The sequence below is a fragment of the Vombatus ursinus genome, unplaced genomic scaffold (genome assembly GCF_900497805.2).
Source record: "Vombatus ursinus unplaced genomic scaffold, bare-nosed wombat genome assembly UNPS02009835.1, whole genome shotgun sequence".
Classification (NCBI taxonomy): domain Eukaryota; kingdom Metazoa; phylum Chordata; class Mammalia; order Diprotodontia; family Vombatidae; genus Vombatus; species Vombatus ursinus.
The window spans coordinates 3,252,427-3,267,000 of record NW_020949613.1 but is presented as its reverse complement, the minus strand read 5'-3'; the positions used below and the strand labels follow the sequence as shown (position 1 = coordinate 3,267,000).

Here is a 14,574-nt window from a genome sequence, read left to right as displayed (position 1 = left end):
AATTACAAAGTTCATTTGGAAGAACAAAAGATCTGGAACTTCAAAGAAACCAGGGGGAAAAAGACTTAAAGGAAGTAGATTCAGCACTATCACACCTTAAACTCTATTATAAGGTGAGAGCATTGCTAGTGTTAAAAAGATAATTTTAATTATTTTAAATTAAAATTTTCTTGTGTAAATGAAACCTATGTAACCAAAAATAGAAGGAATGCAGAAAATTGAGTGGAAAAAAACTTTCATAGACAATCTTTCAGATAGGATGTGATTAGGTTGGAATATTGCTGTGGTGTAGGAAATGATGAGCTGGCTGACTTATGAAGGAAGATGCTATCAACCTTCAGAGAAACAGATAGGAGGAAATAAGCATAGTATAGACTTACATATATGTGTATGAATGCATATGTGTATGTGTATGGTTATATATGTATATAAGTATATGTATTTATAGATGTATGTATATATGTGCATATGTATGTATGGATAGCTGCACTTAACTGTAGCCTCCTTTAGGGTGAGAGGAGGGAGGGAAAAATAAAGTAAAAAGTGCATAGCAGAGAATAAAAGAAAATCAACAAGGAAGCAAAGTCAGGCAACTTTGAAAACAATGTGTAGTATTTATTATAGATTTTCTTGAAATGAAAATTCATTGTTTTATGTTGTATCATCTCTTATGGTCTGCTGCATATGTGGCAATGATTTTTTTTTTCTTTTCTCATTTTGTATTTAAATTTAAAATAGAAAAAACACAAAATAATTACTTTATCTCTTCTGGGAATTCTTGATGGGCTACATTCATATATATATATATATATATACACATACTATATACATACACACACACACACTTTTTTTCTTTAAGCTTTTGCTTGTATATGTTTTCAAGTCACTGTCTTCTTCTGAGTTTATGTCTTGAGCTTCTTTGTCACCATATTAGCTTTTTATGGTTAAGTTCTTTTTTTTGTTTGTTTGTTTGCTTATTTTTCCTGCCTACTTCTTGACTTTGGAATTTATGTTAAAGCAGATGACTAGCTTGAGCTTTTGTTTATCATCCTCTTTTTTCACAGATCAATCTGAGGCCTATAGGTTTTTGGTGTTTTTAATGTGATGAGAGAGGTCTGCTAACCACCCTCCTCATCCGTGATCAGGTCCTTAACCAGAAAAGGCCCCTGGTACTTTGCAATCACAACTGCTCCTCTTTGCCATGTGGCTATGACTTAGAACTGTCTTATAGGCAATAGAGCTACCAAATCGCACCCAATCTTTCACCCAGTGGCAAACAGGAGTCCCTAGGATCTCTAACTAGGAGTTCAGTCCCTTTACTATTCCTGGGAGCTGGTGCTGCTGCTGCAGCCACCATACTCTTGGCAAGCCCATACCCAAGTTTCAGCAGACCTTTCTTTCTGTCTTCCCAAGCTGCTCTGAGAGGACCAAAAAAAAAAGACTCACTGTGACTTTTTCTTGATTTTCCCACTCAGAATTGTTTGATATTTTCTAGTCATTTTGTAGGTGAGGTTTTTGAGGTTGTTTGGCAGTTGTAACTTGCACTTTGCCAGTATGATTCTTTCTCTGTAAAGAATGGTGTCATTCAAACAGAAATGGATCCCTATGGCTGCATATTGAGTTAGAAAACCAAAAATTATCATTATATATGTTTTAATGCACTTTTTATCTTGTTAAACATTTGCCAATTACATTTTAATCTGATTTGGACTTCTCAGGCCATGAATTTGAGATCTCTGATTTAAAATACCCTTTAATACCTTCCAGGATTTCCCAGCATTTATTTTTCTTTCAGACTACTTTAATTGAACTTTTTTTTAACCTTTAAATACCAGCACTCCAGATGAATAGAAATGACTTTTAATATTGTTTTATGATTTGTTTGATGACTAACATGGAAATAAAGATGCAAAACCATTCAATCCAGTTCTATTAACTGCCATACCATTCATCAGGATGACTGCAGTAACTAAGAAACATTGCAGTGTAGCTGAAAGAATGCTGGTTTGTGCGTGTGTGAGTGTGTGTGTGTATGAAAGGACTTAGGTTGAAATCTTGACTTTGCTGTTATTAATAGTTACGTGAACTTAGGTAAATCACCTAACTATAAATATTAGTTTTTTATCTATAAAATAGGGGATTGGATTAGATAATCTTTAAGATTCATTCTATCATATCCCATTTATCCTTTGTATCTAACTTAATATGCTACCAAACTTTTAAATGTCTGACCTATTAATTGCATACTTGGTTAAACTTTCTGAGTAGCAAGTGTTTCTCTAGAGGATATTAACAGCTTACAATCCTCGCAAAATCTCCCAAACAAGTAATTGGTATTACAATGCTATATTATAGTGTTATTGCTGTGTAGTTCATTATTCATGTACAGTACTTCAGTTGCTTTTTGTCCAACTCAGTTTGGTTGGTTAGCCTGGAAATCTAGATCAAAATAACTGATAAAGCTTTAGAGCACAATTTTTTTTTTTTTTTGTAGAATTAGATCTCAAAAGTAGGCAAGTGATCATTAGATGTCAAACAATGAATTAGTTATTAGTCTACAACTGACTTTTTTAAGAAGAAAATTTAATCATTATTTTAATTTCCTCAAAGACATTGTATTAAACCAACTATTATACCACAGTACATATTTGAATGGTTAAAGGAATGTGAATGTTGCTTGGAAGAGGAAGGCTTGGGGCTAAGTTTTTTTGTCTGTCTTTTTTATATAAATGCTATTTCTATTAAAAGAAACATTTTAATCATAACAGGTATATTTGTGATTAAATGAGTCTAAATTATAAAGCACTTAATTTCATAAGCATGGCTCAAAGACTGAGCATTGGAAGATCAAGTATAGAAAAGGTTATAAAGAGAACTTAAAAAACTTACAATTAAATTTTTTTATAAAATCCTTAACAGTCAATTGATGTGGTCCAAGAATAAATTTGGAAGAATGTCTGTTTTGCTAACATTGCATGGCCATTATATACAAAAGTTGAGTCTTTGCTTGTATCAACTTATCTTTTAGACTAAGACAGTCAATTTTGTTTTTTTTTAATATTTATAAATATTTTGAGTATTCAAGCTGTATAAAACAAAGATTTTTTTTAATGGAAAAGTTGTAACAGAATAGATAATCATTTTACTTTTGCACACCACAAATTATTGTTCTTTGTTCATTATAAACAATAATTCTATTTTATTTTGATGTTTATGTTCTCAGGAGAAGAAACAATATAGAAAAATAACTGCAAAAATTGAGGTATAACTGAATAACTGTGTACAATACAGCGTATCGTACTCTTGTACAATACAGCGATAGTTGAGTATAACAAACTCCAAACATCCATTTTTCTATTGAAACACCACAAAAAAACCTACCTGACTGACAAAATAATGTGTTCTTTCAAATCAGACATTGAATCATTGACCCACTCTCAACTATGGCAGCTCAAAACCAAAATTAATTGGTTTACTTATTATAGAAGGACCTAAACAGTTTTGCATACTTGGCATTTTAAAGTATTTTGAGATCATTTGCCAAATTTCAGGTTGTACATCACTTTTTCCTGGGTATTCTGTAACTTGTTATTAGTTACTGAATAAAAAAAAAATCTGCAATGTGAAGATTCTAAATAATATCAGTTTCTCTTCTACCATAATCAATAAGGAAAAGAAAAGAATGGAGAAATTATCTAGCAAATAATCCAACCATAAAAGACCATATTTTTACCATATGGTAGTAAGAACTAAGATTTTTAATAATTTTCAATAATTTTTTTTAGAGAAGTGGGGGAAAACAGGTGCAGGATAGTTAATACACTGCCAGAAATGTTCTTTGTTTTGATAGCTTTGCTTATTTTTTTTTCTGTTACAAGGGAAGGTTCTGTATATGTGTGTGTATGTGTGCATGTTTGAAGGGGAAGATATCTGAAAATGCTTGTGATATAAAAACAAACATCATAAGTAAACTAAATAAAATAGAGTGAAATTATAAGAGCATTGTAATAACCTTAGAAAGACAGCGCTGGTACAGAAAAGATCACTGTATTTAAAAGTCATCAGGCTTACATTCAAATCTCAGTTCCACTACTTAGTAGCCATGTGATTAGGAATAATTTGCTCAAGCTCTCTGGGCCTCACTTTCTTCATTAGTAAGAAGAGGATACAAATTATTACATTACTTGATGTAGCTGTTGTAAGCAAAAGCCTTTGTGAACTGTGAAGCACCATAGAAATGTAGATTATTGTAATTAGAATTCAATAGTCCCTGAGTCATGAAGAATTTAGACTTTTGATCAGATATTTACTTTGGCATTGACAGGTGAATTGGCAGAGGGAATATCAGAAAGTAAGCCACCAACAGAGGAGAAAAATAACAAATAAGCAAAAAAAAAAAAAAAGAATTTCATCTTCTTTTGCTATGGCCTGAGCTGTCATGGATGAATGCATTGATCAAGAACACAAAAGATAAATAAGCATCCCACAAGCCATCATTTTGATTAAGACAAAATGGCTCTGTTAGTATGCAATAAGGGAACTTCACATATGCAGTTTTGCTGAGAGATTTGCATAAAGCAGGCCTGCACAACATACAACCTGTGGGCTGCTTTGGCAGGCCACAAGCAGCCCATGGGCTGTATGTTGTTGCAGGCCTGAATTAGCGTCACAAAGCTGCCTATTTTGAGAGATGTAAAGAAAGTAAAATAATTTGATTTCATATACTTGCTCCATGCTTTTGAGTTTAGAATATAGTAATCTGTAATAGTGTATTGGTAAATGGGAAGATCATTTCCCATAGCCAATCATCGTTTGGTTTCAGCTTTAAAATCCTATTGTACTGATTTTCTCTCCTCATCTTAAGGTCCAGGACTACCTGAAGATAATTGATAGTGAAAATTGGACTTAGGTCAGGATCTGGGTTCAGATCCCTACTCTACTAATTTGTTACTTATATGACCTTAGGCAAGTTGCAACCCCTCTCTGGGCCTCCAGCTCTGAATCTGATTAAATGAAATAGTATTTGCAAATGTTTATCACAATGACTGACACATAATAGATGCTTAGTAAATGTTTATTCCCTTACCTCCCTCTGAAGACCTGTGATATTTAGTCCATGATTTTTATAAGCTGAGAGAGAACTCATAACCCAGTATTAACAAAAACTAACAGATATCCAAGGCACCTACTTGTTTGTGAAGGAGTTGGTCTATTGTATTGTATATTACCATAAGGTTTTGCTTTCTCTTTTCTGAGACTGAGTTCTCAATTAGGCACTAAATATTATGAAGAATCAAGTACCCAAGAAGATCTGAAAACAAACCCACAAAGTAAACTGCATATAAGATGCAAATATGAAATGGTCACATCAAATGGAGCACATCTATTTCAACTAATAGTTTAGGCCAGAGATATTCCTTTTTAATTGCCTTCTTGGTAATTTTTTTTTTACTGTAATAGCTATATGTTTGTATGTATACATTTTTCAATCACATTTTTCTCTGTCTATGTATTTGTGTTTTAAGTTTCTCTGTTCCATTTTTTCTGGCTGTTTTACAAACAAGACAACCCATCTCAGCTCTGGGCATTTTCTCTAGCTGTCCTCCATGCCTGGAATACTCTCCCTTCTCTGTTCAACCTATTAACCTCTCAGGCTTCCTTTAAGTCCGAACTAAAACCCCATCTTTTACCAGAAGCCTTCCCCAACTCTCTTAATTCTAGTGCTTTACATGTTAATATATAGCTTTCTTTGTATACATTTTTTGTATGTTGTCTCCCCCCATTAGAATCCTCCTTGAGGACAGGGACTATTTTTATTGCCTCTTTTTGTATCCTCAGTGCTTAGCAGGCTGTCTGGCATAGAGCAGGCACTTAATACATTTTGATTGAATGACTGATAGGAAAGAGCAAAGTTCCTAGATTTTGTTCCTGTTTTACACTAAAATTGAACCTGTTTAGCATTGTAGATTATGAGACATTAATATGTGGATGCAAACTCTCATTTTTACAAATGATGTGATATTAATTACTAGCTATCTGGCTTCCATGTTAGTATTTTAAAAATGCTACCGATATAAAAAGATAAGTAGACTAATGGTTACAGAAGAGAAACAACTCATTTGTTTAATTTCAAACAAGTCTTTTAATTTGCCCTGCACTGACTAGCTTTAGTTTCATAGTTATATCAGAATCTTGAAATAAAGTCTTTACCATAGGAATTACCTAATTAAAAGTTTTTTTTATTCTTTCAGCAAAATATTGCCTATATTAACTTAATAATCACAGATCCAGAGCTGGAAAGGAGCAGAGACCACTTAGATCAACCCCTTCATTTTATAAAACAGGAAACTTACGTACAAAGGAACTAAGCATCTTGCTCAAGTTTTCACAGATAGTAGGTGACAAGAGTCAGGATTCAAATTCAGGACCTTTGGCTCTAAATCCAGTAGTCTTGCCAGCACATTGTGCTTAATACTTCATTTGGAAAATAATAACAATAGACTTGCAGGGGTGACAAAAATATTTTTTATTTCTCAAATTAAGTTCATTTGTTGCTGCAGAGAATTCTTTACAACTAAATGGAGTAAATCCAATTTTAAAATAACCCATATTTTTAAATAGTGCTTTCACATATTTTGTTTACTGTTATCCTCATCAACTTCCTATAAGAAAGTGACAACAGGTATTATTATCTCCAATTTACAGAGAAAAAATTGGGCATAAAGAAGATAAATAGATCTTCCCAAAGTCACATATTCAGTCGTATAGCCAGGCTAGGAATGACCCCACTTGTCACCTACTGTCCTTTCTCATACACTACAATTCTACTGTATTTAGCTCAGCTTAAAAAGCAGCTAAAGATATTGCAACAAAACTGTTTAGAATCATCATTTTTCTCCTAATAATGTCATACTACATTTTTCTTTTAAGAAACTTTGGTGTTGCTAGGTTAGATAAAGGTGGGGAAAAGTGCAACTTGTCCAAGGTCTATTGTTGGTTTTAGAGGTTAAAGGTGAATAAGGACTTCAGTAGACTGGAACCTGAGGGAGGGCTGGAGGAAGCTTGAATCAAGATTAATTACTTTCATCCAGAGGCAGAAGTAAGTTCTCAAAAGTTTTCATAGCATTGTTGAGAAGAAATCCTGTGACACACTTGTATTGCATGAAGCTAACACTTTTCTGATTGCTCTGGAAAAATGAAATATCTGGTGAGGGGGGCATACAAATGACACTGTCCTTTGGCTGCCAAACCAGTTAGCTATTCTTCATAGGAAAATGAATAACATGCTAATGAAATGTTCTAACTTATCCTGTAGAAGACTTTAAAGCTAATTAAAAAGACATCATGATATTGTGGATTTTCTTTTTGTTTTTACTTCTGTTTTTGAGGCTACATAAATCCCAAAAAGATACAATTTAAAGAGCCACTGACACCATGACCTTTCTCTTTTTAAAGACTTCAGAAAATGATATTAGTTAGTGGTTTAAAAGTATTCACTATCTTCCCATTTATTTCTCTTACAAAGAATTATTATTCTTTTAAATCTTCAGTCTAAAAAAATAAACATTTTCACTCATTAATTTTAAAATTGTTTTCAAAACTTCCTTTGGACAAATTATAGCTGCAATGTCAAAGGGTGAATTTATTACATAAAAGTAGACTTTTACTATACAATAATACACATGTAAACATGTACATTAGCTATAAAATTTTCCCCAAAGAAACCCATTTGCATTTTACAGAACCTGCCCATAGTCTTATCTGTTCAAGTATTCATGTCCATAGAAACTTTAGAATTTTGCATAGATTGCTGAAATTAAAGCTATTTGTTTTTGTGTATGAAATTTCCAAATTTTTGCATAAATCCTCGAAATTTATTTTCGTTTGGCTGATAAGAGCGATAGACGGCAGAATTGTAGTTGAGTAAGGGACTGGTCCTTCCATAGCTATTGCCACTGCTAATGTTCTTAACCTCAGGACGGTGCATGCTGGGGCTTGGCATGTGGCTTGTGGGTTGAACAGAGCTTTCTATCTTACAAAACGGCTCAAAACGACTATACACACGCCTGTCTGTTGAACGAGACCGTAGCAGCTCGCTAGGCTTTGGCCTCGGGGAGGAAGGAGGTGCTCTTTCAGTGATTATCCTTGGCTTAACTTCTTTTAAATCCTGGTACTGAATCTGCTCAGTGTTGAATCTTGGAGCAGAAGCATCTCCTGCATTTTCTAAGAACTCTTTTTCACCTGGGTGTGCAGAAGGACTGGTTCTGCTCTCGTCTGAACTCACTAGAGGGGATCCAGCAGCAATATTCTCCTTGCTCTTATGGATACTGCCTTGTGAATTGGCTGAAGAAGAGCGTTTCCTTCTTGGAGATGAATCTATTTTTGGTTCTGATTTTTTTGGCTTTTGATTTTCTTCTGCCTCTGAAACTAATGTGTCAGAACTACTACACATTCTATAAAAAGCAGGAGCTTTATTTTTTGACAGAGTTTCTTTCTTTTCTGGTGTGAGACTCAGTAATGACCTCAGCTTTTGCGAACCTTTTTTCAAAAAACTTGGGGAAGCCTTCACTTCCTTCTTGGAAGACATATCTTTTGGGAGTTCCTCTTTGTTTACTTCCAGAAGAGCAGCAATAGAAACGGACTTGGTGGTGGTAGTGCTTGAAGATTCCCCTTTGAGGTCTTCATCTTCACCCTCTGGGTTTTGGGTCACATTGTGCATGCTTTTAGAGCTCTTCAATAAATCCTCTTTGGGTTTCTCTGGCTGCTTGACTCTATTCCTAGTAAGAGTGCTATATACATAGTGCTTGCCCCCACTATGATCCAGATTGGCCTTGGAGTGTTCAAAAAATGGAAAACTTCGCCTTTTTAGTAGGTTCTCATTTTGCTCAGTTTTCAGAGTTTCCATCTGTTTGTTCACACCTAAAGTTGTATATAAATAGTTATTTGATTCAGGAGGGCCATGTATGTTTTGATTTGAAACAGGTTCATGGTGGTTTTCTAGAACCTGCAAGCTGTGCCTTTTTGTTTCATCTAACTGTGGCGGCTGGAGATTTGTAGTTAATTCTGGTAAATTCTGGTCTGAAGAGCGTTGCACGTTTGATATCTCTTTAGATGATTCACTTCCCTGAGAACCAATTATCGTTGAGTTTGAGGATCCTGTTGTACAACTATTCACTTCTTGCTGTTCTGGTAAAGTTGGTTTAAACACAATTGATGAACGAAGCCGAGAATGAGTATAAAGGGCATTGGCTTTAATATTTTCATGTCCATCATAACCTTCAAACCTGTCCCCGGGAGTTGAGCCATTTGCATCAGGCATCCCTTCTGAGTGATCATTTAAATAGGTTTCAATTCTCCAGTTCCGTAGGAAGGATTTTGTGGTGTTTTCAAGGGTGGGCATCCTTTGTTGCAAAAAGCGAATGTGATTATCAGTCCCATTAAAAGATCGTCGTACGTTTGAATTTCTTTCTGGAAGATTTGTGGTTTTCCGCTGTGCCAGGCGGTCTGCAAAGCTCTGTGCAGGGATATGGCGGGGATTCATATAACCACCTCGTGATGATGATGCAACACTAAGGCTATCTGAGGGCATTTTCCAATTAGTTGATGGATTGTTGGCCCGATGCATAGCCCTGTTGAGCAGCAGATATGGAGTTGTTTCTGGCTGTTCCCCAGCATAACTATGCCTCTTCCAGTTTTCATTTATCTGACTGGGTTGATACCGGCGGATTTTATTTGGACCATTAAAATTTGGTAAAAAGTGTGGTTTGTATCCATGATTCCATATGCTAGGTCTATCATGTTCATTGACTGCATATATTCCTCTATTTTTAAAGTAACCAGGATTATCTTGCCTAGCAAAAAGATTTCTATGGCTGGAAAAGGAAGCTAAAGAAGACACTGAGCGCTGGTATGTACCATTTTCCCAGAGAGGCTTGCTGTTTTTTGCCTTCACTGATTCTTCCTGGGCAAATGGACTAGGAATACAGGATCTAGCATATAGAGTCCTAAATTCTTCATCAAATGATTCAACCAGCTGTCCCGTGATAATCTGTACCATGCTGAGATGTGCTTTTTCAAATGACCACATGTAGCTGAAAATATTTTACAAAAAGATAACAGTTAGAAATTATGAAATTATTAGAAATTATACATTTGAGCATTTTTTGACTACTGTTAGTAATCCACTACAAACTATATTTAATGATAACTATAAATAAACTATGTATATTGAACTTACTAATAATGTAATTAATATAGCATACTTTTCAGTATCTCTATGAAACAGTAATAGAGGATTTGATAAATGAGACTTTTGCATTCCTCTATTAAATGTTACAAAAACTTAAGTCCAGGCTTCATTGTCAACTGCATAATCAACTAGGCAAGGAATGTGTGGAAATGTAAAGCAAAGGGTTAATTCTAGAGAGACAAGAGCAACATATATTTATTAAGCATTTATTATGCATAAAATATTATGCTAGGTGCTTATATTAGAAAGATTAGAACAACATTATCCCTACTATCAAAGAGCTTTCAAATTTAATGGAGGTACCAAACATGAACATAAATAAAGATATTACAATGTAAAATGTGAGTACTGAAAAGAGATCATAGAAGACTTTATGCAGGAGGTGGTCTGACCACAGCCAGGCCTTAAAGAAAAGGTTTTTTGAAAGGTAAAGGTGAGTAAGGAATGCAGAAAGTCAATTAATCAACAAGCATTTATTAAGTGGCATGAAGGCTGCTAATCATTTGGGATGCAAAAAAAGAAAAGAAAAGAAAAAAATTCCTCCTCTCAAAGAATTTATACTCTAGCAAGGGAGATAACATGGCTAAATCAGAACAAACAATAAAAAACATAGAAAATAAAAATGAAAGTAACCATAGAGGGAAATAGAACCAGAAATAAACTACAAAAAAGTGTTTTAGAGTTGTCAACACCTGAATTGAGTCTTATAGAAAACCAGGGATTTTAAGACTTGAAGGTTATGTATGCTTTGGTGATAGTTGGGGGAGAGCACGCCATGCTTGGGAAATGGTCAGTGTAAAATCACTGAGAAGGGAGATCAGATGTTGTATTCAAGGAATAGCAAATAAATCAATGTGGTTAGAAGACAGAGCACATGGATGGAAGTAAAATGGAAGAAGATTGGAAAGGTAGGAAATGGCTAGGGTGGATTGTAAAGGGGTAAGAATGAAGGCAGAGAGAGCATTTAGGATATTACAATGGGTTATAAAAATTAGAGAAGAGGATAGAAGCAAGAGATGTCATGGAAATAAAATAAACAGAATTTGATAACTTATTGGAGATGGAAAAGATGATTTATACTTAATAATGGATTTGATGGTATAATGTACAAAGAAAAATAAACAATAAACAATTCAAATTTTAAAGTTCCTAAGAAGCATTAAAGATCTGCACAGGTTTGAAAGCAGAAATGGCCACTGGAGGAGGAAATACAGGATTCTCTAAAAGTCACACAGATTTTTAAAGCTGGAAGGGAACTCAGAAGCCTTCAAATCCACCTGCCCCTCATTCAATATATGAGTAAACTGAGGCAGGTAGAGGACAAGTTTCATGCCTAGGACTACATTGTTTGTAAATGGCTGAGAAGGCATTTCTTCCTGACTCAAAGTACAATTCCCCACCCACCACATCATATTACCTCAAGTTAAAATAGCAATTGAGGGGTTCCTAAGCACTTTACATGCTACTTTATTTAATTTTATGCTAAAGATACTACTGTATGAAAATTTAAGCATACTTACTAGCACAGGCTTCAAGAAATGGAAAGGAATGGGATGCAAAGGACACTTGGAAGTATTTACTTTTGAGAAAAGGCACAGTGTCTTTTTCCCAGAAGCTGGATGCACAAGAGATCTTTGCTTGATATGAGGGAAGTGTCAAGGAAAGCACAGACGTGATAGTGAGGATTTAACAAGGGGGCTATAATTGAGAGAATTCATGCCTCATGCTCTCCATATTTTCTATTTAATATGTTGAGAGGTAATCAACTGCAAGTGAAGGTTGGCAGTAGGTAGGGGTTTAATTCTCATTAAGGCTTCAAATGATAGAGGTATGTGACAAGAATCTAACGAAGCAGGAAAGTGTTATGACTAGAAAACATGAACCAAGTTAGCAGAGTTGCATGAAATTATTAGCAGCACTTGGCTGCATGGGTAAGGAATAGAAAAATGAGAAGAGGATAAGCCAGTAGTAGGGAATGATGTATCATAATCACACAAAGATGGGATGGGGGTAAGAGAACTGTTGTTTTTGGAAATTATAAGTTCATAACAAAGTCATGAGATCATATACAACCCTTATTTATTTATTTATTTTTGTGTGTGTAAGGGAGTGTTTATGTCTAGTTTGTTAAGTTTACAATGAAAAGAAAATATTAAAAAGTATGGTATTTAAGAAATTAACTATAGAAACTGAGATGAGGGGAGATTTTGTTATAATAAAGAGGGGAGTGAATGACCTTGAGTGAATTGAGTAGGGTCAAGAAATTGAAGATACTTAAGCTATCACAGCATAGATTTAGAGTTGGAGAGTGGCCTCAATGGACATCTAGTCCAATTCTCTCAATCACTGAGGAAACAGAGGTCCAAGGCATTTAAATGACCTGCCCTGGTCACACAAGGGAATAACCATCAGAGGCAAGATTTTAATGCTGACCCTCTGATCCACAGGCAGTGGTCTTTTACTATACCAAATTGTGTTTTATGTATAAACTCTGCTATGGGGATACATGCAAAGCCTTTAAAAAACCCTGAAGTTTGGATTATCACATTATAGCCTCTGGAAGAAAGAGAAGTTTAAAATGAGCTTGTAACAATGCCAAACAGAATGTGAACAACTGGGGTCTAGAGAATGACTAGGACCAAAGGAGTATCTTTAATTTTTTTTAAATTACTATGTTGTTAATTTAATTGAAAAGATGGCATGGTGGTGGAGGGCATAACTGGTCCTTTGGATCTTGTCAGACTCCATGAGGTATGCTATGGACAAGAATTACAGTGGGAATAATGAGGAAAAGGTGCTGTAAGTCATACATCTCTTGCTACAGTGTATATGATGGCATCCTGTGTAATTATTCACTTAGACTTTTCTTAGGATGATATTAGAGATTGGGACAAAATTTGTGATTTCATTGGTATAGAGAACTTTTGAATGAAGAAACTCCTACTATTACACGCTACTACTTTCTCTGCAATTTATAGTTTTAAAAAATTGAATAAAGAACTGAGAAGCTAAATGATATGCTCAGTCACCCAACTAGTATGTGCTAAAATCAAGACATAAACTCAAGTCCAGGTAGCATAGAATGATGGATAAAGCTATAGACTTTGAGTCATGAAGGACCTTGGATGGAATCCAACCTCTGAGAATCATTGGTTAGGTTACCCAGGGTGTCTTCTCCTCCTGCTCCTCCTCTTTCTTATCTTCATTCTCCTCCTCCTCATCATCATCACAAAAATAACAATAACTAACTTTAATATGGTGCTTTAAGATTTGCAAAAAACATGATGGGAGGTAGGTGCTATTATTATTATTCCAATTTGACAGAAGAAGAAAACAAAGCAGACAAAGGTTTAGTGAATTACCCAGGGTCACATAAGTAGTAATGTGTCTGAGACTGGATTTGAACTCAATTCTTCCTAATTCCAGGACCAATACACTATCTACTATGCCCCCTAGATGCCTTTATTAGCACAAGTCTCTTTTTCCTCAATGGTAAAATGAGGATAAAGATAACTCTTGTTCTTTGCCCGAGGGGATTGTTGAGTCTCAAATGAATTAATGTATATAAGGTGCTTTATGAATCTATTATTTCTACTAGATATTGCTTATGAAATACTGAAAGAGTAGACCACAAGAAGAAATAATTTTAATTAAATGATAATTATGTCTGCCTTCAAATATATTGATCTTACCTGTAAGAGCCATACATAACTTTCTGGCAGTCAACTAAAAGAAATTTCTGTTCCATTTTCCCATGAAATTTTGCTCCTGTTTTTGAAAGATAATCTTGGCCTTTTACTGTTCTCACTCTGATGTTCTAAAAAAAATATAAACATAAAAGTTACAATTTTGGTTAAAAGGGTCATATTTAAAAATGTAAAATTTATAGGATCTTAGATTTAGGGATAGAAAGAACTTTATAGGTCATTTAATCCAAACTATGCATTTCATTTTAGAATTCTGTTACCAAAAAATTTAACTGACAATTGAAAAGTAAAAGCTATCCTAGAAAATTGAGCTTTAAATCTTTTATAAAATATATGCCAGAATCCTGTATTGGATGTGTACATACATATGTACATCTACATATACACATATGCATATAATTGCCTGAATATTATAGGCTTTTCCCCCCAACTTCAATACATAGATGGATCTGTGTTGGCAATGAATAATGTGTCAATGAATGATGTGGGTATTCCTCCAGAGATGCAGATCAAAACTCATCTGAGGACACATTTGAACTCAGGTCTTCCTGACTCTAGGCCCAATGTTCTAATGAACCATCTAAATTCCTCCCAGGCAAACAGAGTTTAAGTGATTTG

The 14,574-nt window shown here is 34.6% G+C and overlaps 1 protein-coding gene across 2 annotated transcripts in view; it reads right to left on the bottom strand.

Moving 5' to 3' along the window:
• Positions 1-5,809: 5,809 nt before the first annotated feature.
• FAM83B (family with sequence similarity 83 member B) overlaps positions 5,810-14,574 on the bottom strand; it is a 116,718-nt gene continuing 107,953 nt past the window's right edge. For both annotated transcript variants that reach the window (XM_027852993.1, XM_027852994.1), the window contains exons 4-5: positions 13,942-14,066; positions 5,810-10,091 (exon numbers count right to left, since the gene is read on the bottom strand). In XM_027852993.1, the coding sequence (XP_027708794.1) occupies positions 7,823-10,091; positions 13,942-14,066 (2,394 nt within the window). In that variant the 3' untranslated portion in view covers positions 5,810-7,822. The remainder of the gene's footprint in view (positions 10,092-13,941; positions 14,067-14,574) is intronic.